Source organism: Amblyomma mixtum, chromosome 2 (assembly GCF_055824585.1).
Source record: "Amblyomma mixtum isolate Tamu chromosome 2, ASM5582458v1, whole genome shotgun sequence".
Classification (NCBI taxonomy): domain Eukaryota; kingdom Metazoa; phylum Arthropoda; class Arachnida; order Ixodida; family Ixodidae; genus Amblyomma; species Amblyomma mixtum.
Window position 1 is genome coordinate 106031728 of NC_143013.1, and position 25101 is coordinate 106056828.

At 50.5% G+C, this 25101-nt stretch overlaps 1 protein-coding gene across 4 annotated transcripts; it reads right to left on the minus strand.

Moving 5' to 3' along the window:
* On the minus strand, positions 1-24151 carry LOC149360446 (neprilysin-1-like). Of its 4 annotated transcripts, XM_089572311.1 has the most exons (6): positions 24012-24095; positions 13163-13226; positions 12442-12577; positions 9896-10005; positions 9475-9536; positions 1-2773 (listed from the first exon to the last, which is right to left on the minus strand). In XM_089572311.1, the coding sequence occupies exons 3-6, from the start codon at positions 12510-12512 to the stop codon at positions 680-682; spliced, it is 2337 nt and encodes a 778-aa protein (XP_089428437.1). In that variant the 5' UTR covers positions 12513-12577; positions 13163-13226; positions 24012-24095; the 3' UTR covers positions 1-679. The 4 variants fall into 4 exon arrangements, with proteins under 4 accessions (XP_089428437.1, XP_089428436.1, XP_089428438.1 ...); XM_089572310.1 differs by lacking the exon at positions 13163-13226 and having other exon boundaries at positions 24012-24151; XM_089572312.1 differs by lacking the exons at positions 12442-12577; positions 13163-13226 and having other exon boundaries at positions 24012-24150.
* Positions 24152-25101: the final 950 nt, after the last annotated feature.

The following is a 25101-nucleotide window of genomic DNA, read 5'->3' on the forward strand; positions in this document are numbered from 1 at the left end:
TTAGGATGCCTAACAACGTAGTTTTAACTTTAATAGCCTTTAATGAAGAAAACATTATCAGTACAAAGGGTGAGACATTCGTCGGCAATGTCACATTGGTAGGAAAACTGCCTCAGTACAAAGCCATCATAGGCGACTTATCAGCTACTGGCATGCATCCAGTTTTGGGTACAATTACTGTAGTGGTACAGAACGTACGTAGATAAGAAGGAGAATGACATTGCTGATTTACTGAATTCAATGGGACATTATAATCAGCTGGAATGTAAACATGGCGTTTATATAAATAAGCAGCATCTGCTGCAAATAGTTCCTTCAGATGAGTGATGAAGACGTCGGCATCTAGGCCGCTGACGTGACAGCAGCAGGAAATGCAGAGAGCCTTCCAAAAGTCCTCTACGCACAATGTTGGCGCCAGTGCATGCTTCTGGAAATGTTTGTAACCACAGTCGTGAAGTGGCTTGTGCCTGATAACACCACTGGCAGCAATGGGCAAACAGGTGTCTGCAATACAAGTGGCATTCTCCCAAACACAGCGAGCGAGCCCAAGGCCCTTCAGAAAACCACCTCGCACTAGTTGAAATGGTAAAACGAAGAGAGCTGACTAGAAGGTATAGGAACACACTGTATAACAACGATAGCTAGCAATGCTGTTTGGAAGCAAGTAACACACTGCACTTTACCAAAAGGTACACTTAGAGGCTGGATTCAAAGGTGATCCGGCCGGGCATTTGAAGGCAGCTGCGAACTCCGGCATGTTCTTGACGAGCGAGTTGCACCTGGCCTTAAACTCGGGATAGCGATGTGACGGCGGCACATTGGAGCACCACATGTAGCAGAAGGCGATGAAGAACAGCTGCTCGTCGCTAATTTCTGGCAGGCTCTGCAGCTGCAGCGGGGAATCGGTCCGCTTCTTCTGATGCACGTAGGCGTCGTAGGCTACGGGTAGAGCACCGAAATCGGCCACAATTTCAGGATTTTTTGGACATTTAGAAGAGCCGAAGTTGTCGTTGGGCAGCAAGTAGGCGTCTCGAATACATTTTAATCGTTTCTGGTATTCTTGTTTCGATTCCGAATCATTTTGATCGGTGCGATTCGTGTTCAGCTCGTAAAAAGCGTGCACCATCTCGTGTGCGGCGAAGTGCCCCATCGATGCATAGTTAATCGCCGGAACCGTGCCAAAAAATGGAGGCTGCAGAAGTCCCAAGCCCAGCATCATCGTGTTTGCACTGGGTACATATTTGCCAGTCACCCGGGACATGTCCTCGTTCAGAGCCACAATGATATCTTCTTCAGATTTTCGGCTGAGTGCCCTCGTCGTTCTGGAGCGCGAAGCACTTAGCCAATTCTTTACGAAGGAGAGCCCTGTGTCCTCGAACGAGGCGTAGAAACTATTCAAGGACTCTTCATCTTGTGTGCCGTTGGGGTATCCGATTATCCGCTTCATGTTTTCGAGCTTATCCAGCATGTCCTTCTTCATTGCCTCGTCGAGCCAGAGTGACTCTCTTATCTTCGCGTGCAAAGAAACCTTTATGCTGGAAACCGTGTCCATCGCCTTTGAGACGACTTCTTCCGTCACAACAGGGTGATAATAAGCAGAGTAAGTGGCGCTATTCATGACCATCGATGTATAAATCAGACATTTCTGATGCTGCAAGAAAGACTTTCTCATTTGAACATGGTAACGTTTCAGCCTTTCTTCAAGATGCGTCTCTGGCAATGCCATATGCGTCATTTGTCGTAGCTGCCACGACACATCAAATGCAATCCAAAGCGCCAATCGATTTGCGTCCACACTGCGAAACAACTTCTGTAGGAAGTTTTTTATGCGGTTGTTTCGAAAGACAACGTTGCGATCTCCCGGCAGAAATCCGTCGCTGATGTTTTTCATGTAGTTATTCCAGCCTTCCCCTGTCTTCGACGTCACAGTTTCTTCAAGCTTCGATAGAGCGCACACGCTCATGTTCATCTCCGCTGGCTCATCGTGGGTCGAGATGGCCTCACTCACGAGAACTAAGTATCGTTCCATGATTTTTATCACACTTGAAGTCGCCCGGATCAGTTTTTCTTGCATTCCAAGCCACTTTAGATGGTTCACAATAACCGTCTCGTTTCGAAGATGCTTGTAAGTGAAGCCCGGTCGCATGCCTAGAACCACTTGCGTGTGCTGCGTGTCCTGCGACAGTCCATCGAACTGTACATCGACGAGTGTAGGCAGGCCGTAGATTAGTGAGAAGTCTAAGAATAAATACCAAGCACTAACGGTCGACATAGGCCGCAGTGTCACTCCATGTTCAGCCAAGAACCTTAGTATGTCAGCCCTCGGGTCTTGACTTGAGCTACCGTTTGGATTGCCGAGGGCCACACAAGACTGGAACAAGCCAGCTGCTTTTTGCACAGCTGTCTGGCCGTGCGGGGGCACCGGCAAGTCACGCAGAACTGCGATCACGGACTGTGTAATCTTGTTGTTCTGTTGGTTGATTACGCTGGAATTGAACGGGTCCTCTTTCTTCCACTGTGCACAAACGTATTCATAAAAGTCGGTGCACGGCTGCGGCAACGTGTCACGGTATAACCCGGACACAAACTGGCACTCTTTGGTGTCGCACAGCTTCAGCGATGATGCTGGTAAGCGGTCAACTGGCGCCTCAGTGCTGTCCTTCTTTGGGCCGTGCAATGGGAAGATGGATAGTGGTAGCGCAACAGCAACAGTGATGGCTACCAGGATCAGAGCAATTTTACTCCACATGGTCCATTGACCGCCCTTGTTTCCCTGCGGATGAGGAAAGGAAACATCAGGTAAGAACGCAATTTGTTTCCAAACACAGCGCGTCGTTCCTTGTGAAGGTGACAAATGTAACCAGCCTCCCCAAATGAGGTGAAATGCTCAACGCGCTTATCATGGTGAAAGCAGAGTGTTTACTTTGGTGAATACTCGGGTTCCTGTGAGAGTTAAAATAAAAACATAGCGTACAGACATAAAGATGGAAGAGAAGCTACCGTGTACTACTAAAGGTAGTTAAAAGCTGATCATAAAAACTTCACTTGATCTTGAAAAATATTGCTGTTAGAGCATGGTTGGAAAATAGCGAAGGTTGATTTCGAAGCCAGGAGCACTAGAAATGATCTCAATAAATGGGGCATGTACGTAACTGCATTAAGGTCTTGGCAATTTCTCAATGAACTTACCTTATAGCATACATGGTGAGCTACGCTATTATGAGGAACCGGCGCGGGCCGGGCTGCCTCCGACTCAAGCTCACATTACTTAACAAATCGCGGCTGCCTTATGTTTTTTGGCTCCCGGCAGAAGACTTAAATATAGCTTCAGGAGTGAGACCTCGCGCCCGCGTTTAAAATATTACTTGACGTAATGTAGATCACAAATAAGTCACAACTTGAAGGCTCTTCATACACATGGTACGAAAATTCTTTGGCCTCTATGAGCATCTGCAATGTACTGCAAACCTAGTTAAAGAAGACGTTTTTCCTGAAACAAATGCAGCGACGGTGTTTAAAACTGTCACCACGATGGACGCCCACCAAACATGACTCGCGAAGCCGACCACACCATATACAGACGGCACGATAAACATGCAATGGGAGCGGAAGACTTCTTGACATGAAAGTCGCAGTTGGCGACACCAGTGCACGTGTCTAGGTCAACGAAGAAGCAAACAAATCACAGCCAGCTTTCACGATACAGATAAAAATGTTGACTAGTACCCTGAGGCGGTGCTCAAATGTACGAGCTGGAGGTCTCACCGCACCGACAGAACTGTGCACAGGGGAGGTGAAGATAAACGAACAAACGTACCCAGAAACCATTGTAGTCCGATAGACATGCTCACGTGGCAGGGTATTAAGAATGGACTGTCTTGGTGAACACTAAGGTGTGTTTACCCTTAGTTCTTAGTATATCACACATTTTTATTGCGAAAGCAATACTAGTTGCACTTTCAGCCCGTCGCGTAGCGAGGCCGGTAGCTACCATATTAGCATATTGGATTGGGTTGGATTGGATTGGATTGTATAACCGATGCATCACCAGAAGTCTAACCACAAGCACTACCACCAGCTACACTACCAGCTGAACCATTGCGTAGCTACGGATATTGCTTACGCAATTACCGGGCTTAACCAAGCTAAGCCACAGCCATTTTATTGCGAAAGCAATACTAATTGCACTTTCAGCCCGTCGCGTAGCGAGGCCGGTAGCTACCATATTAGCATATTCGATTGGATTGGATTGAATTGGATTGTATAACCGATGCATCACCACAAGTCTAACCACAAGCACCACCACCAGCTACACTACCAGCTGAACCATTGCTTAGCTACGGATATTGCTTTCGCAATTACCGGGCTTAGCCAAGCTAAGCCACAGCCATAATTTTTTTCCAATAAAGCCCTTCCACATCACACGAGCAAGAAACAGCACCCTACTCTCAGTGTGCTTGAGAAAAAAAATGAGCGCCCCAGCATATTCAAAGTCGAAACTTTCCGCACGTTCTGGCAGCGAACATAATAGATGTCTTCAGGTGAAACGCACCGTAGCTACTCTATCATCGAATCATCATCGCAGGAGGGATAGCTACTTTAGGAATGGGCAAACCTTAGCCCAGGTAAGATTCATTAGTCGCGAATATCAATGCCTCAACAAAAGCACTGCTTCAGCGCATCTAGACGAAATAGTGATGCCCAAACGCTACTTACCTATCCAGTGCGTCAGCCCCCCCCGCTCTCCCACTAGAATCCTATAGGTTTGACATCAGTCCAAACTTTCCGACTGAATACAAGAAGGGCTGCGAAGCCTCCTTAAGCGCTGCGTGGAGTGTAGGAGATTTCAGTCGCTAAGCCCCGCATCACAACCAACGAATCCGTGCCACTTCTGTGCCAAGCCAGTACTAAGGCTCGAAGCGAAAACACGAAGGCACCATAGGCAAAGTCGACGAAATGGTGCATGATGATACCAACGAACTGTGCGCGAGCTTTTAAGGCGGAAGATTTTATTGCCTCATTGTTTTAAGCTGAAGTTTTCGGCACAAATGTCACGCTATTCAATTGCTCGAAATGGTTAAGACGTCACGGTGCGCGAATTTCAAACGGGGCCAATTGTACTTTGGCTAGTAACCATGAAACCATTTAAAGGGATGGTATAGTGATGCTCCAAGTAAGTGGGACTGAGTTTAGTTAATTACTTAATTAACCGATTAAACTAATTTACTTTTATAGTCAGGCCAGATAAATAAATAAAACCGAGTAGGAAATTGGTCGAGTTGTGGAATCGAACCAGGGTCTCCGGAGTGCGAGACGAGCAGGCTAACCACTCCGCCATGCCAGCTCGATGGTTTGGAATGAGCAAAGGCGCGTCTTGTGAATACTATGTCTTCGTTCACTTCCGTCTTCCTCCGTTCCCTTACGGCGAGGTTCAGGTGTCCACCGAGATATGCGAGACAGATACTTTTCCTTTCCTCAAAAACCAATTTGCCGACGAGCAAGGCGTACAGCCAAACGGGCGATGGCGTTCTGTGGACTCCCTGGCAGCGTTGCAAGACGCTGTCGCGTTCCACTCATAGAGGCGAAGCTGAACATCTTAACTACACATCACTGACACAAGCAGCAACATCGCGCTTAAAGCTTTCGCCTCACCGCCATTTAGGTCAACAAATTGCCCCCCTGAATTTTTGGGTGTCGCCAGTTGTCACTGTCAAAAAAGAAAAGAAAGACCGCGGCTTGTGGCTCGGTGTCACGTGCCGCCAAAGTATAGCGTAAAGAAGGAAGTCTACTCTATAGTCTGGGTCGAAAACGCTCTGAACTGACTTTTCGTCGCCAGAAGTCCATGGTACAGAGAGGACAGGTAGATGGTTTGGTTTGGTTTTTGGGGTTTAACGTCCCAAAGCGACTGAGACTATGAGAGACGCCGTAGTGGAGGGCTCCGGAAATTTCGACCACCTGGGGTTCTTTAACGTGCACTGACATCGCACAGTACACGGGCCTCTAGAATTTCTCCTCCAAAGAAATTCAACCGCCGCGGCCGGGATCGAACCCGCGTCTTTCGGGTCAGCAGCCGAGCACCATAACCGCTGAGCCACCGCGGCGGCTACAGGTAGATGGGTTTCTTGCAAACACAAAGTGAACAGTGTAGAGGGGAAGACTCAAAGCTTGTCAACGTTTCGACAAGAGGTCTTGCTTCGTCTGAGCAGTTTAATCAAAGAGTCTAGACAGCTGTTGTTGGGCGATCGAAGTAATCGAGACAAGCTTCATTACCCGGGACGGTCAAAGCTGTTTCAGCTTTAGGTTAGCCGTTTATAGTAGTATTTCGCGATGGAACCTACCATCATCAAAGGCCGTAGCAACGAATCTACTTCGTAGCTGAATGACCGAGCTGTGGCGGAGGGAAGCCTTTTTAGTACAGCTGGCCGTCGTTAGCATTACCTACACTGAATGAGCGTACAGTTACTGTAAGATACCTAGTGTTGCGCGTACGTGTGCCATGTTGCTCCCCCAAGCATCTAAATTATGAGCGAAAGCCACACTCTTGCATGCAGGAGGCGGACTTCATGCAGTGGTTGAGAATCCGCTTGATTCTGGCTGCCGAACTAGCTTTATTCTAAGCCGTTTCCTGTTGCATTGAATGACACAGCTTGCTATTGATGCACCGGCTGCACCAAGGTCTATGTGAATAAGTTAACAAACGAAATACTGGCTATGCTGTAGACGAGCGGCGCCATCTGTTGTAAACGTCGCAAATCAAATGTTTTCTTTTCAACAATCAGCAAACCCTAGTGATATTGATAGTGTTAATGAAAGAAAACCGTTTTCAGTGAACAAGTGCACTTGAACAAAATAGGATGCCGTGAAGGACGAGAACAGTAGGGGTACGAATGGAATGTCAGCAACGGTCTAGTTCTAAACGATGCAAAGAGTTGGCTTCTCCGCATGGCTCAAATGCTCTGCAATGATGTCATCGCCTTTAACTAACAAAGGCGCGAACTGCGCAGTGAAAACAAACGCACAACCCTAGGTACTTGTACAGCAAGGGAGCGGAGCCGCGCCAGCACCAGCGATTGGCTGCGCTGAAGGGAGATGGGGAAAGGAGGGCGCTTGGTGGAGCCAAACCGCGGAGCCGAAAAGTAGGTCACGGCAGCAAGCAAGCGCATTGCTTAGGAAATGAGGATAGCCGGAGAACGGCAAATACGGAAGCCGTTTGTCTATTTTACGCCGTAGAAGCAGTTAGCGCGATTTCCGCGGCAATACTACGCCCAACGACACTATTTTAGAAATCCGCATTGCGGGATGCCAACGTTACGAGCTAAATATGCATATTTTTGACATTAAATATTTCGAAATGCATCATCGACACAAAAAATTTTAAAACTGGTCTGAGCTTCCGTGTTAATGGCCTTCAATTTCTTAATATAATGTTTGCCCTTGAAATGAAAACTTAAAAAGTTGGTCTCTTAATCACTCAGTTCTATGACGCACATGATGTCCGCCGTGCTGTACAATCTAAGTGAAGAAACCGCACGGACGTATCTCTTGCGAGGTTTACAAAACATCTAATCAGTTAGAAAAGCACTCTGCATATCGAAGCTTTGAGTCCGTGAAGTGCCAAGCTGCCGAAGGCCGATCATGCACGTTGAGTGTAGAATGCGCCAAAACGGGCTTAAAGAGGCCTAACCAGGCAGGTCCCCTGAAAGCGGACCTGAGACTCGAAACTTCTCCGCCGGTAATTCCCATCAGCTTTCGCTGAATAAGGCGTTAAGCCGAGAAGTTTAGCTGCACCAACTTTTTGAACTCATGCTAGATTATTTGGGGTTCGCTATGCACGCTAAGTCTTTCAGGGTGCCAGAAACATGGTGGAGGCACGCCTCAAATTGCGAACTTGTTACGTTTACCTCGATGGCATCGTCTTCATCGCAACATAGTTTGACTGTACAACAAAGCAAACACATCGAATAGCCGACAGTACTTATATAGAATAGATAGAATAGCCGACAGGACTTACCCAAAGCCTCTTTCCCTCTCATCTCCGGTCCGCCCTACCCAACTTAACGCCCTCCTCACAAGCTTATAACGTCCCCTGATTTCCGCAAGCACCTTTCCTCCACCTCATAACTTGACGAGATTTAAATAGAGGCGACCGAAATTTTTTGCTCATGCAGTAGGGTTGGCACAAAGCCAGCAAAAAAGGTAACAAGAAACGGCAGTTCACGAGTCCTAACTAAACAAGAAAACAGTAGAACACTGAAGCAATTGGGAATGCTGCTCAACGGCACGACCACAACTAGTGAAAAAGATTAGATGATTGAAGAATGGCGATAAGACAATAATTCCGCTCAGAAGCGGTTCGCGGGGAAAAAAAATCTGCTTTAACGTTTTCGTCCTGGCAGAAATGGGCTCCAATAAATGACGTTTCGCCAACTGTCTTCGACTGGGCACAAGTGTTCGAAATTTCGCGTTGAGAAATGTTTAGTTTATGTGTTAAAAGTAGGGGAGTGTGGAAATTCGAAACTTTGAATAGTTTGCGAATAGTATTTGCAATCCGCTTCCCACTGTGCCGTCACGTTCAGAGACTATCCGAATCTCCTAAATATCGGGAAATTCTGAATTTCCGGAACTAGCTGTGGAGCGTCATGAGGTTTCCAAACTCCAGCATCTTGCGCCTGTAAAATGAGTTAACTTGGTCCTTCCTTTAAGAATAAACTGCCAACCGCTCATACAGCTCGTGCGTGGTAATGCTAGGCCTTGCGTAAAGTGAAACCCAGTTGCCGAACGCCTATCACTCCGCCACTGTGGCGGGTCCCGAAGGCATAAGTGTAATCTAATAGTGGGCATTATTTCACAGCTGCATAGATGCAAGTATGTTTGTATTAATTACTTCTGTTTAAAATGGAGTCCACATTTTCCTCAGCCGTTAATTAAAATATTCTGATGGATGACAAGACTCTGGCTGGCATCACGAAGTGGCGGCATATACACAACAAGAAACATGCCTTCGCATTCTTAAGATCTGATAATCAAAAGCTATGGTAGAGGTACCCAAGGCAGTTTCGAAGGTAAGATCTCCTTCCGAAAGGGCTCAACACCTCGTGCTCGGTGATACTGGTGATTTTGTAGAAAGGATCGATAGCTATAAAGTAAATTCTGAGGTGTACGAGCGTGCCAAGATTAATAAAGTGGCGGCAAACAGAGCTTCGAAACGGTATAGGAATATGGTGAAATAATTCGCTTATGTATAAGGCATACAAAACTACGTGAATAAGCGAGGCTGCTGAGTTTTAGCTGGAACTATTTGCTTTGAGATAGCTGGTAGTAGATATTTTACAAGATGCAGCATCAAGAAAGGGTTTATTTCAGCCAATCTACAAAGACACCAAGTCATGAGAATGAAACAAATCTTAAAGGTAAACAATGGAAAGTGACAATGGGTTCATCCTCTCGTGTCAAAGCAGGAATAAACAAGCTCACACATTTAACCACAGCTTCTTCTTGAGGCCCTCGTCCTTGAGGAAGCCAGTCAAATGCAGCATCTGCGAAAAAAAAGGATTTTGTTAAAAGTCGGCAAACAGGAAAAGTAATCATAATAAGAGAGCAAAAGTGTTTAATGATTTCTGTTGATGTCAACCCTGTTGTTCCGAATTTCTTTGCTTGGCTTGGCTTAATAAATGTTTTGGCTACTGCGCAATGCAGTCGGGAGAGGTGGTTGGAGCTTAGTCTTCCTCCTCGTACATTCACACGATGCCTTATTTCTACCGCAGAAGTGCATGTAATACGACAAACCTATTATAGGACGCTGAGTTCAGCGGCAGTAGTCGGAGAAGCGGTTAAGTTTTCACTAAAATAGGGAAGTAAAATATTCATGTAACCAACATCATTCATCACAATTTACCTGGTTCCATCTTAGGCGTCGGGGAGCTCGGCTCCGCTACCTCGCCACATTCTCTCATCTTTCCGCCAAAGGAGGACTCAGCGACGCTAGTGAGCCGTGACTGCCGATAGCTGAAAACAGAAGACACATTGTTTTATCTTAGTAGAAACAACGGAAAAAGCGGCAGTTCTGCAAATAAAAATGAAACCTCATATTTTGAGTACACAATGTAACCGTCTCGCACAGTGCTTGGGAAAGATGTTGCAAAGGATTGCAGTGCCATCAAAATAAGCTTGTAGGCTGTGTTCTGAATGGAATGCATAAAACGGTGTAGCACGTATTTCTTACGTCTTCCGTAACCGATGATGAAAACAGTGGGAAAAAAAAGTAGTCGGGTTTTAGCGTAGCTAAACCGCGCAGACGTACGTAAACATTTGTTTAGCTTAGTTAGCTTATGGCTTTGCTTTTCTGCATCTTGGTCGCCGGCATATCTGGCGACGAATTTAAGACTCAGTTTGAGCTCTGATCATGGTTAAGCTGTTCTCCCATGGACTCCAGCTGGTGCGATGTTCTTCCGAACTTATCAAGGCTTCCTCACATCGGCCGCAGCTTACGCAGCGGTCCTCTGAACTAACCTAACCTTACCCCAATCACTCCGAGGCCTCACACAAAATTATTTTGGGTTTGACCATGTTAACTAATATTTTCGCACTAAAAAATGGAGGGAGCAGCACTTAAGCTCCGCCTTAAAGATAACTCGAGACGAAAAAGTTGGAGGGCACGCTGCAGCTCCGCCCTGGCGGTAATTGGAGACTTTACATTCACAGCTCCCTGGCAGTCCTCATACCACTGCTGGTGCAGTGGTACAGCGGTTCAGCCATGTGCCACTGCTGTGCGGTGGCTGGTGCTACCACTGGTGGCGCTTGTGCGACCAGGTTTCTCTTCCCTAGGAACCTCTTGCGTTCGCTCAATAATTTAAATGCCACATGTGAAGTGGGCAGGCTCCTTACCATCCCGTGAGCTGGTTGTGCCACCTAGGTGGTCTACCTGCCACCTAGGTTGCTTCTCTGGGAACTGTTCGTAATTCGTCGCTCATGGTCAACGATGCCGACAGCAGACGCGGACGCCGCCGTTTCTATGACATGCAACTCCATAAAGCTATCACGTTAAAAAAATATGAAGCTTTCGATCACAACCAAAGACATTGCAGTGGATACTTAGCTCCCCCTTTAGGGTATGATGAGATAGCATACTGGGCTAATTCCCATATGTGCAGCAGGTCATTCCCTACATTCCTAGATCCCTGGGACTCCTCATACCTCTCCTGGCGCAGTGGTGCAGGGGTTAAGAGATGCGCCCCTGCCCTGCGACGGCAGGTGCTGCCACCCGCGGACATTGTGCGACCCAAATTGCTCTTCCCAAGCGGCCAGTTATTAAAGTGGCACCGGCCACGGTGGGCAGTTTGCTCACAATACGGTGAGAAGGTTGTGACGACGCCACAAGGTCACGTGACCTAGATGGCCCACCTGGCTCCTAGGTTGGTCTCTGGGTACCACCTGCCAGAGCCATGATCGTGATTTCGAAGCGAAAAGCTTCACTAGGCTCGTCAACACCGCGCTTCGCGTGGGCCACCCCTGGGCGCCGCCGTGGCGCGCTCTTTCCTTCCTCGCCACCCCTTCCCTTCTACTCCTCGCCACCGGTTTACCCTTCGCCGCTGCCGCGCGGTCTCCGCCACAGTCCAAAGAGAAGGTTCTTTCGCAAGGCGTTGCGATAACACACGAGCGGCGGCGGCGGCCGTAGAAGAGGCGCAGACATTCGCCATGGAAGGAAGAAAAGAAGACCCAGAAGTGATAGCGAGGGAGTTGGCTTAAAATCTACACCGCTATCGGGGTGCTCCCAGTGCGTTGTGCGTGAACTGCGACAGCCATGACGTCAAACAAAGCAAAACTGCAGCTTTTCGCTTGTATATCGAGGCTTAAGCAGAGCTGCGAATTTTTTTTTCACTCACAAGGCCCACAACGCCGACAGCGGATCATCTGGGAAACGGGGCCTTTAACGCATCACGTTGCAATATAAAGAAGCGTGAGGAGCAACTCTCAAGTGCGCGAAACATTTTGGCTCACGTTAGAGCAGTGCTGGTCGTGTAAGGAAGCCGACACTTTTGTACGCACCGCGTGCTGGCCGTCTTCGCGAGGTAAGAGGAGGCAAATACCATCGACTATTAAACGTGGTGCAAATTGTGCTTGGTCCCATCGAAGACTCACGAAAAAGGACTACGAGAATAAACAACAACTCGTATTCTTAGCAGCTAGGGCAGACTGGGCATCGCTAATCTGTGCCTTAGTGTTGTTCGATGTTCTGTCTCGTTCGTGTGCGTAGCTCAAGGCTGTGTCGTTTCGCGATGCCGCCGATAAGCTCAGCCGTGCACCTTGATGCGAAAGCAACAAAGGGATAAGCGAGAAGAGTTCCTTCAGAACAGCGTCGCGGCAATGCGCCGCACGGTATACACGTGCAATGAGCTCCACCTCTGAATTCATCAGCTTTAGTGACGTCGGCTGTACACCTACCATTCTCTTAGTTGCAGCGAGCCTGCATTCATCCACCAGCTCACAAGGAGGCACCACCGGACAACTTGCATTCAACTCCAGAGGCGAAGGCTTATAGCACAGCGCAGTCCGACTTCTTCTTTTACGTCTTCTTTCACTGCCGCATCAGCAGCGGAAAAGAAAGAGAAACGCTAATTTCAAAACGGAACTGCAAACGTTTTATGGAATTGCTATTTATAACACAGAAATAAACCCTGGCAAGGTTTTATAGCCGTAGCAGGAGACAAACGTGTCCAACCCTTTTACAAATGAGCAAAGGAATTGAAAGCAGGCACTCGCCAACGTAAGGACAAAACAACAGCTGACTCAGAATGGCTGAACGCGGGATATCGTGCAGTATTACTTGTTACGGTGGGCACTTAAGGTCCTTACGTGCTATAGACATTTGACGTGAAGGTCATTAGCATAAATGCCTACCTAAAGGCATCCACCCTTCACATATATCATGAAGGCCTTCACTGTAAGGGTCTTTACCATAACGTCTTTCACCTTAAGGCCCGCGGCACTAGAGCATACGCGCCGGCATACATTGGGTAAACGGGCATTAACGCGTTGACATTAAAGTTGAAGACGCGAATAAATGGCCTCCTGGGCCAGTAAACACTTTTGTTGCGTTTTCTAGCACGAGGGGGTACTATCCAAATGCAAAAAACTGTTCTTTCACAAAACATTTCGTGCTTACCGAAGGTAAACCGCCAGCATCTTTTTCCATATAAAACATAGCAGTACGTCGGCTTGTCTGTAACCTAGCAGCAAAAAAACATTGCACCCACGAGTGACGCGCTTCTTGCAAGAACCACTGCCGAGCTGGCAGCGTACCGATCGCTAGGCGTTGCGATGCTTACACTAATTCTCATCGAAGCCACAGCGGACAGTGGATTGAAACTAGCCATTGCCTATCATAAGCTGTTTAATCCTGTGAGCAGTACACTTTGAATAGAATGACCTTATTTATATACCCCGTACCTCCACCACACGGTGGAGGAGGTGGATGCTTCCGTTTCCTGCGGACGACTCGACGCGCACGCTTCTGGTGACCGCCTCTGTTCATCGTGCAAGCCGGAGGCTCCACGAGATGGCAACGCCAGCGGCGAAAAACCGCTCTCAAGGCTCCCGTCATGAAGCAGAGCATCGAGCCACCCCAAATACCATTCGACAAAGTCGGCATGGACCATCTGGGGCCATTTTCTCTGTCGTCAGCCGGTCACAAGTGGACCGTAGTGGCTACAGACCACTTGACCCGTTGCGCTGAAACGAAGGCTCTTGAGCGAGGTGTCGCCGGCGTAGTTGCCCACATTTTTATTCTTTATGCACGACATTGCGCTTAGACACGGCGCCCCACCGACCATCATTACTGACCGACACCTCGCCTCCTACAGGACATCTTATCTCTTACCCATACAGACCATCCAAAAACCACAGCGTATCATCCACAAAGAAAAGGCCTAACGGAACGGCTCAACAAAATATTGGTGGATGTGATCTCGATGTACATTGACGTTGAGCATAAAATGTGGGACGAGATCTTGCCGAGCGTCGCCTTCGCGCACAATACCCCGAGCAGGAAACCACCAAGTTTACCCCGTTCCGTCTCGTCTGGAGCAGGGAAGTGCGTACGATATTTGACCCGATGCTCCCGTGCGGAAACGAATCGGTACAACCTGACGCAGGCAACTTCGTGGAACAAGCAGCGGAAGCCCGTCAGCTGGCCCCGCTTGTACATCAAGGACCAGCAATCCGCTGCTGCCCGACACTACAGCCTTCGGCACCAAGACGTGTCCTACAAACCGGACGACAAGGTGTGGGTGTTGACCCCCATGAGCCGCAAGAGCTTCTGCGAAAAGCGACCTAGTAGGTATTTCGGCCCGTAGAAAGTACTGCTTCGCCCCTACAGCGTCAACTACGAAGTCGTTCCTGATAGAACTGTTACAGTTGTACCTCGGCGTAAGCGGCTTCAAATCGTCCATGTGGTGTGGTTAAAGCCATTCTTTTGACGTTACTGAGCGGAGCGTTCACGCTGTGTTTCGCGGCCTTATCCCTTTCCCGCAAGTGCGGACTTGAATTTCCCCGACTCCCAAATAGCACGGATTATATCAAGTTCACCTCATCCCTATTCTTTTTCTTTTCTTTTACCATTTTCATTATCATCACCATCGTGAGCCGCACTACGTCCACTGCAGGACAATGGCCTCTCCCACGTCTCTTCCATTAACCCTGCCCTTTGCCAGCTGCAACCATCGTATCCCCGCAATCTTCTTAATCGCATCCACCCACCTATAGTTTAGTGGCACCTCCTCCTACGTTTGCATTCTTTTGGAATCTACTCCACTACCCTTAAGGACCATCGGTGATCTTGCCTTCGCATTACATGCCCTGCACAAGCACATTTCTTCCTCTTGATTTCGACCGGGATGTCATTAACTCGCGTTTGTTCCCTCACTCACTCTGCCCGCTATGCCGCTATTGTGCACAGCTAATTTCACACCGAGAGAGCCAACCGGCGGTTGGCTCAATAGGCACGCTCGGGCTAGACTTTGCCTTTATTAAGTACAGGTGAATAGCAACCTCTACTTCGGGATTCTTGGCCGATCTTTCAGTGTGGGTATGTGCCATCTTCGGAAAGGCTAACAACAACAACAACCTGGCTCTCGGATTAAAAGGACCGACCTCGTTCTTGGGTTCTCCCCTACGCCTAGCTGCACGGCTCTTCTCGGGTCTTGAAAATATTATGGTACAATTTGTTCCGCGACCCCTTCACAGTCGAAGGGTTTGTGGGAGGCGGCACTTCCCTAGGTTAGTTCCGCTTGAACATATTGTGACGAAGACGAAGCTGGCAGTGGCGCGGGACGGAGCGCCCGCGCTAGGCCAGCGGCCATTAAACCATCTCATAGCCATCGTTCACCACGCCTCATTCTTCGGCTGGCCGCCGCGTAACATTTGGTGTGAGGTGCGGGGGTCCCTTCATCGATATCCTGGTCACGGAGCTTCGGCGTCCTGGGCCTGCCGTGGACGTCGGCCGTGAGTACCTGGTCAGCGCCGCACGGCCGTGCCCCAGCCCGCCCGACCTGAACCGACCTCGACGCTCACCCCAGCCCCGTGCCCCGCCCGAACCACACTACACGACGACCCAAGACCCGACGGACCTAAGACCCGACGGACCCAAGACCCCACTGACCCAAACGTGAAGACGCCGTCCCCCTGCCTCTGCCGTTCGGTGCGTCCAGAGACCTCGGCCGTCAGCTCCTGGCACCCTACGGCCCGGATGCTTCGTGGACCGGGACTCATTCTCTCATCTTTTTCATCGTGGCGGCCAGCACTGCACCATCTTCTACATATTGTTCGATCCTTTACTCAAGACCATCGCCATTTTGCCGTCTGTTCGTCACCGATCGGGACGATCCCTCGGAGGCCCCGGGTAGTGTGACGAAGACGAAGCTGGCAGTGGCGCGGGACGGAGCGCCCGCGCTAGGCCAGCGGCCATTAAACCATCTCATAGCCATCGTTCACCACGCCTCATTCTTCGGCTGGCCGCCGCGTAACAATATTATCACAAATAGAACAGGAAACAGAAGGGCTAGGCGCAGGCCGCAAGCAGAGAAGCAGAGTCCCAGCTCCGAGAGCACGCGAGTTCCTCTCTTCTTCGTCCTTTCGGCGCCGCCCAGGGACACCTGGCGGCATTATTCCCCCTCCCCCCAAAAAAGAAAGCAAAAACTTAGGCGCACATTGAGTGAACGGGAGGAAGTAAGCAAGTGAACAAACGATCACATGCCGCTCAACGGCTGCAGGTACAAATAAAAAGAACACGCGGAAGAGGCGACGTCCCTTACTGCGTAAAGTAAGGCTTCATGCGCAGTACGTGCACGACCTCAGGCTGAGGTCGACGGCGCGAACTCGGTGGAGTGCCATCGGGGAGGACCTCATACGTCACATCCGTGACACGGCGCAACACTGTGTACGGTCCAAAGTAGCGGCTCAGGAGCTTCTCCGACAGGCCTGGGCGACGTACTAGGTCCATACCCACACTTTGATCGTCGGGGTGGTACTCTACGTGTCGATGTCGTTGGTTGTAGCGTTGTGCATCCGTGGCCTGCTGCCGTCGGATGTGCATACGGGCCAGTTGTCGGGCTTCCCCTGCGTGCCGGGTAAACTCCTCGGCGTCCGACGTGAGCTCCTGGTCGTCAGGGGCGCACGGAAAAATGGCGTCGAGCATTTTCTGTACGTCACGCCCGTAGACGAGGCGAAACGGCGTAAAGCGAATCGTTTCCTGAAGCGCCGTGTTATAGGCAAACGTCACGTATGGGAGGATCTCGTCCCAGGTCTTGTGCTATACATCGACGTACATGGCGAGCATGTCCGCTAAGGTTTTGTTGAGGCGCTCCGTGAGCCCGTTTGACTGCGGGTGGTATGCAGTAGTCTTGCGGTGGGTCGTGTGACTCAGCTGGAACACCTCGTGCATGAGCTGTGCAGTAAACGCAGTGCCTCTGTCGGTGATTACGGAAGACGGGGCGCCGTGTCGTAAAACGATGTGGTGTATGAAGAAATGCGCGATTTCCGAGGATGTACTGCGCGGCACCGCCTTGGTTTCCGCATAGCGCGTCAAATAATCAGTCGCAACTATAATCCACTTATTGCCAGATGCTGATACAGGAAATGGGCCCAGAAGATCAATGCCTACTTGGTTAAAAGGTGTGCGAGGTGGTTCAATTGGATGGAGCAAACCTGCAGGCTTTAGCGGTGGCGACTTACGACGCTGGCACTCACGGCAACCTCTGACGTAGCGATGGATGGTCGCTGCAAGTTTAGGCCAATAATAGGCCTGACGCACTCGGGAGAGCGTGCCTGCAAATACCAAGTGCCCAGATGTGGGCTCATCATGACACGCGGAAAGGATGTCGTCGCGGAGGTCTGATGGCACGACTAGGAGGTAGGTCCGGTCACCGTTACGTGAGTTTTTCTTGTAGAGTACGCCATTGCGAATGCAAAAAGAGGACAGGTGGCGGGAAAAGGGTCGAGGTACGTTGGAGCATGGCCCTCTAGGTGATCCATGACAGACCGCAGGTCAGCGTCAGCACGCTGCCTTGCCACCAAGTCCGAACTGGTGATCACACCTAGGAAACGATTGTCGTCCTGTGTGCTGTCATCAGCTTGCTCGACGGGTGCGCGCGAGAGCGTGTCGGCATCTTCGTGTTTACGTCCGGACTCATTCATTACAGCGCAAAGACGGCACAGAACAAGAAGGGGACACAACAGCGCTGTTGTGTCCCCTTCTTGTTCTGTGCCGTCTTTGCGCTGTAATAATGAATGTAGGTAACCAACTCGCCCAAAATGTTGTATTACGTCTGGACTTATAGACAATTGTATAATCAAATTCCTGAAGGCGAAGGCTCCAGCGTGCCAGGCGGCCTGATGGGTGCCGGAGATTGGTCAGCCAGCACAAGGAATGGTGGTCTGTGACGACTTTGAAATGGGGACCGTAGATATAAGGCCGAAATTTCATCGTGGTCGAGATGACGGCGAGGCACTCCTTTTCTGGGGTGGAATATTTGATTTCCGTGCGCGAGAGCGTGCGACTCGCATACGCGATGACACGTTCCACGCCTTCTTGATGCTGAACGAGGACAGCACCAAGCCCAATATTGCTAGCGTCGGTGTGTATCTCGGTAGCAGCCTCCCCATCAAAGTGAGCAAGCACAGGAGTAGTGTGCAGCCGTCGTCGCAGCTCTGTGAAAGCAGCCTCTTGCGCGGCAGTCCAGACGAACGGTGTGTCTTCACGCGTTAAGCGGGTCAAGGGTTCAGCGATCTTGGAGAAGTCTGCGATAAAACGGCGGTAGTAGGCGCACAAACCCAAGAAGCGCTTGAGCGCTTTCCTTGTAGTAGGACGGGGAAACTCGGCTACAGCGGCAGTTTTCTCGGGGTCGGGTCTTACACCGTCGGCGCTCACAACATGGCCAAGAAACTTGAGCTCTTGGTAGCCAAAGTGGCACTTCTCGGGTTTAAGTGTCAAGTCGGCCAACCGCAGGGCATCCAGCACGGTCCGCAGTAGTACAAGGTGTTGGTCGAAGGTTTCTGAAAACACCACCACGTCATTTAGATAAACTAAACAGGTTTGCCATTTGAGGCCAGCCAGGACAGTGTCCATCATGCGCTGAAAGGTCGCAGGCGCTGAATAAAGGCCGAAGTTCAACACCATAAATTCATATAGGCCGTCGGGTGTGATGAAGGCAGTTTTTTCGCGGTCACGTTCATCAACCTCAATCTGCCAATATCCGCTCTTTAGGTCGATCGATGAAAAATACTAGGCGCGGCGAAGTCTGTCGAGTGAGTCGTCGATGCGAGGCAGCGGGTAGACGTCCTTTTTCGTTATGGCGTTCAGCTTACGGCAATCAACGCAAAAGCGCAAAGTCCCATCCTTCTTCTTTACCAGAACAACAGGCGACGACCACGGGCTCTTAGAAAGCTGAATTATGCCATCGGTAAGCATCTCCTTCACCTGCGTTTGGATGGCGTCGCGTTCCTTCGGGTAAATGCGGTACGGCTGCTGTCATATGGGGCGAGCATCATCGGAAGTGATGATTCGATGCTTTGTGACTGCCGTTTGTCGCACTTTCGAGGAGGATGCGGAGCAGGTTTGGTATTGAAGCAGTAGGGCGCGTAGGTCGCGCTGTTGAGTCGCTGATAGCCCGGAGCTAATATCGATGAGATCCAGGGACGTGTCCGGTTGTACCATGGCGTCGGACGCAAAGCACTCAGTAACATCTGCCAATTGGTCGGCCCACACGATGGCAGTAGCTCGGAAAAGGCGACGAGGTTCGTTGGTAAAATTAGTAATCAGGAGCTCCGACCGACCGTTATGGAGGTGGACAAGGCTTCGGGCCGAGCAAATGCCGTGTGTCAGTAGCAAGGAAATGTTGCCCTCGGCGACTGCAGGTCCATCACGTAGCCAATCATCGCATTCAACGCTTGCAAAAACACTGGCGCGCGGCGGGATCAAAACACTCTCAGTGGAAGTACGAAGGGCGGAGCTGCGTTGACGAACATCGGAGTTGTCGTCGGCTTTCGCTGTAGAAAACGCAACGGTTCTGTTCCGCAGGTCGATAATGGCACCATTCTCACGGAGAAAATCTACGCCCAAAATCAGGTCACGAGAACAGTCGCGGAGCACCAGGCAGCTCCCTATGAACGTCGAATCGGTGATCTGGACCCTAGCCGTGCACTGTCCAAGCGGAGTAATGATATGGCCCCCCGCCGTCCGGATCTGCATGCCAGAGCAGGGAGTCGTGACTTTCTTGAGAATTAATTAAAAGACTAGCGCATAAAACTAGGACAAAGACAGAGAAGGAGACAGGACGAGCGCTCGTCCTGTCTCCTTCTCTGTCTTTGTCCTAGTTTCATGCGCTAGTCTTTTAATTAACTATGACATACCAACTAGCCCAGCTTTCCGCCTTGATTTCTTGAGAAGCGCTGCCAATTTGCCACTAATAATTAAAAACTCTGCTCCTGTGTCCACCAACGCGCTAATGCTGTGACCGTCGAGAAGCACGGGTATGTCCAGTGAGAATCGGACCTTTACTTCACCCACTGTCGTCGGCGTCGTCAGAGCTCTACCATCGGATGTCGGCGGCGTCGGGGGGTCTTTGCAGCGTCGATATCCAGCGACCACGCCCCCGGAGGTCGCTGTCTTCAGTTTTCCCGGCGAGGGCTCGGCGAGCGGTCCGCCGTCTCCCGCGAGAAGTTCTGCGGATTCCGTGAAAATGATGATCGGCGAGGTGACGGCGATCGGGACTGACGGCGTGCCGTGGACCACAGGGGTTGCTGGGTCATGTACTCTTCAATCTCAGGGGGCCTTTGGCCAAATCGGGGTCGTCGCGCATCGGAGGAAAGACCCTGCAGGCCAAGCTCTCGATATGGGCACCGGCGGAACAGGTGACCGGGCTCCCCACAATGGAAACACAAACGCCGCCGGTCAGGGCCACGCCAGATGTCTGCTCTGCGCAGGGATCATCGATCACTACTCGGGATGTGCTGCACTGGCTGCACGGAGGGTAGCGGGACGTCGTGTGGGATTTGGACAAATGCCGCCGGACTTGGGGCAGGGCGTCGTAGAGCATCAGCATATGTCGGGCGGCAGTAGTCTGTCTGGACGGGCTGTGGAAATGCCGCTGGATTTGGGGCAGGGCGCCGCAGAGCTTCGGCGTACGTCGGGCGGTAGTAGTCGGCCTGGATGGGCTGTGGTTCGCTGCGTAGTAACGGTGGCCTGATAGCTTGCCGCACCTCTTCACGGATAACGCCCATAAGGGAGCCGGCTGTTGGCTGTGACGTACCACATATCTTCGCTAGCTCTTCACGGACGACAGCGCGGATCATGTCAAGGAGGAAGTCGGTATTGCTGTTTAACGCCGGTAGAGACTCCGTAGCAGAAGCAGCAGGGACTGGCCGGTCGTACGCGGTGGAACGCTGCCGGAGAACCTGCTCCATCGTGACAGCCTCTGCTAGAAACTCAGAAACAGTGCTTGGGGGGCTGCGCACGAGGCCGGCGAAAAGCTCTTCTTTAACACCACGCATTAGGTGGCACAGCTTCTTGGCTTCCGACATGGCTGGGTCAGCGCGTCGGAAGAGACGCGTCATGTCTTCGACGTACATCTAAACCGTTTCGTTGGGCATTTTCATACGGGACTGCAGGGCGCGCTCCGCTCGCTCCCGACGATCAGCGCTGACGTACGCAGCGAGCAGTTGACGTCGGAACTCATGCCAAGATACAAGAGTGTCCTCACGGTTCCCGTACCACGTACGAGCACCGTCCTCCAAGGTAAAGAAAACGTTCCTCAGCTTGGCGGCGTCATCCCATTGGTTGAATGCGGCGACACGTTCAAACTGGATGAGCCAATCTTCCACGTCCTCCAGCTGAGTCCCGTGAAAGGACTTTGGCAGCCGCGGGTTCTGGACGGTGTAGTACGCGGCGCCTTGCATAACTCGCCGAGCGGCAGGCGCCGAAGTTGAGTCAAATGGCCTGAGCACAGGAGGCAGCTGGCCAGGCGCCGAGGTAGTCTCCAATAGCCCATGCTCAGGGGACAGTCCTAGATCTCGGCGACTGACCCGATGCACTGGCGTGTCGACAGGGAGAGGTCTGGGGTCCTCGGTGTTAGGAGGGGTGTGCGACATATTCGAGGGCGATTTACCCCGCACCTCCACCACAAATGTCACAAATAGAACAGGAAACAGAAGGGCTAGGCGCAGGCCGCAAGCTGAGAAGCAGAGTCCCAGCTCCGAGAGCACGCGAGTTCCTCTCTTCTTCGTCCGTTCGGCGCCGCCCGGGGACAATAACATTTATGTGACGTGGAAAATGAGTACGGCGGACCGAAAGCCATCTTGAAGCACACTCTACGTTCAGTTCACCTCGTCACGACGGTTAACAGCTCTAGTACTGCCAGAAGGTGCCGAATGCAGCGCGTCCGACCTGTCTCCGCGCTCAAAAAATGATTGCCGAGAGCCATTAGAAGTCACTTGAGAGGTGCGACGCGCCATTTGATGTATGAAATTGTCAGTCTGAATCAACAGAAAACAAGAAACAACATGTACCAACACGGCGTGTCTATCTATATGGTAAGGCAACTTTTGCAAATGAGAGAGCTTCCAGTTGCGGTCAGAACAAGTATTATTTAATCAACCTGCATAATAGAGCAGCCTGGTGCATGAGGGGAAGATGTTAACACAAAAAGGTGCATACGCGTAAGGTTTCCTCGAAGAAGGAATCAGTAGCCATATGATTGCACTGTAAGTAATACTGCACTGAGCACCACCAAAATATCTGGGCTTGGGTATCGGTCTCGGCTGCAAATTTTGGTTGGTTCGAAACCCACCGACGGACTCCCACCGGTAAAAAGCGTTCCCCGGCCTGGCATCCGGCTTTCTTCAGAGGAGCGCGCTATGGAAAAGCTGCGTAAACCCCTCTGTGCCCATCGCGGGTCAGTCCCAGCTTCGAACGAACAAGTAGCTTGCTGAAGGCGGTACCCTTTTTGGCAAACGCAATTTTAATGCCAGCAAAGCCTCAATGCGCTGTTACTGGGCGTGCACGCCCAAGCCCAACGCCCTCTCTTTCTGCATGAGCACAAAGCAGCCCTTCCGCTCTTGCAGAGATGGGGGCGACCACAGCGTCAGCTGTCCCGCTAACCTCAGAGCCATGATGTCTGCGCGGCGATGCCTCCCCTCTCGCGAGACGCGCACCGTTACCTGCAGCTTATAGTGCAGAACCACAACTCTCGCCTTATCTGTATCAGCTGGTTCACATTAGCGTCAGTGTTGCGATTGGCGCGGTCACCCGAGCAGACAGCAGACAGGGGCAGCAGGCGCAGACACTTAGGATGCTGGTTAACGTCTACAATGATGCACTGATTCCCGTTAATGTGTTTTGCACGGCTTTTATATACGCACTGGAGGAGGAGGAGAAACGCCTCCCCGAACGCCACCACCAACGCGACATCAAACGCGAGCGTTGCGCTGAAAGGTCACCGGCGTTGCATGGAACGCTCATCAGCGTGGTGCCGAACGCGTTCGCAGTCTCAGTGCGCCAATACGACATACCTTCCCTCTTCAGTCCAAGGCATCGTTACTAAAGCATGAACATTTCCAAACGTACAAGTTAACAACTGCACGGGCACTGATGCAGCCGTACTGCACTTGAACACTAGTAATACATCAATCTGTCTGTTTGGCGTCTGTCACGTGTGCTACGACGCAGAGAGACGCGTACCGGAACAGCGGGGTTGGTACCGGTTTTGTTTGGTTTGGTTTATTAAGGCGGAAGCCTTTAATGCCTCATCTTTCTAAGCAGGAGTTGTCGACAAAATGGTCACGCTTTTCAATTGATCATAATGGTCGTGACGTAACAATGCGCGAATTTCAAACGGGGCCAATTGTACTTTGGCTAGTAACGATGCAGGTAATTAAAAATATGGTATAATGATGCTACAAGTAAAATAAAAAATGAGTAAATAATTAAAACCGAGTATGAAATTGTCAACACCATGCCAGCTTGGTAGCTTGGAATGAACAAAGGGGCGTCTAGTGAATACGGTGTCTGCGTTCACTCCCATGTCAACAAACAAAAGGGACTTGCCGCGGTAGTAAAGCACATCTGATCCGAATAATAAAAAAGAGCTAAGGCATTAGTTATGATTGTTGATCTTTTGCGAAAAGTTTTTGCGATGCTTAGCTTCATACTTGAAGCCAATGCACAGATTGCTTAGAAATGAAAATTCTTGAAATCGGTCGCCAGAGTGTAACGACAGTTTTAAGCTTTGCAATGAACTGGTATGTAGCAAGGCCGTGCTTGAGCTATACGGCGCAGTTAAGGTTTTAAAGCTGACGTTCGATGAATGGTCCTACAGAATACATGCACTGGATTCACGTGTTCACTGGAGAAGGGAGGCCAGTAGAGTACGCTCCTCGCATGCTGACCATTGCTGACAGAAACTGCGCGCATATCGAAAGCGAAGCGCGCAATTCGGTTTTGCATCCAGAAATTTCACAAATACCTTTACGGGAGTCCATTTACCATCGTCACAGACCACCGACCACTCAATCGCTCGAATGCTTTGTTGTGGCGACTGAAAGGAGGGGGAAAAGGAAAATGCATGGGCCTGCCCACTGGCTCGAGCTGAGCCAGAATCGCAGCCACGTGCAGACAGAGGAGAGATGAAATATGTGAGAGGAAAGATTGAGAGAACAGACGGGCGTCGCAACAATCGCGTTCGCCGAAGCGACAACGCCGGCTAACGAATGGTTGGTTGGGTTGCGACTGAGAGAAGGATGAAAAGGAAAATTGCACGGGCCTGCCAATTGGCTCAAGCCGAGCCACCAGCGCTATCACGTGCAGATAGGAGAGAGTTGAAAGATAAGAGGAAAGAGAAAAAGAGAGAGAAAAGACGCGCGTCGCAACAACCGCGTCCACCAAAGCAGACGCTGGCTGAAAAAAACAGATAAACGGCCGTAGCCTCCTGCTTGAGTTCGCGCTCTAGAAACGTTCTATGTATATGAACGCTGATGAATGCGTTCTGCAGGGCTTTTTACAAGCACCAGAGAAAACGCTTCCCCAAACGCAACCAACAACGTCGAATCAAACGCCAGCGTTGCACTCAAAGTTCACCGGCGTTGCATGTACTGCTCATAAGCGTGGTGCCGAGCGCATGCACAATAGCAATGTGCATACACAACAATCAGGGTGGTGGTGACGAAGTGCGGCTACGGCCGCTTATCTGTTTTTTCAGTCAGGGTCCGCTTCGGCGGACGCGGTTGTTGCTGCGACGCGCGTCTTTTTTCTTTCACTCGTTCCTCATCTTTTCACTCTCTATTTGCACGTGGCAGCGGTGGTGGCTCGGCTAGAGCCAGTTGGCAGGCCCATGCAATTTCCTTTTCATCCTTCTCTCAGTCGCAACAGCAACAACAACAACACAACAATCCGCACCAGTCATAAAATTGGAGGCTGCGTCGGGGTTTACCACAAAAGGTAAATTTTACTTCCTCGCGGACAGACTTTTCTTTTCCCGACCGCGGCCGCTGAATTTCTTTGGAGAGTGAGTGAGTAGAAACTTTATTGATTTCTAAGGATTTAGCCTGCGGTGGAGG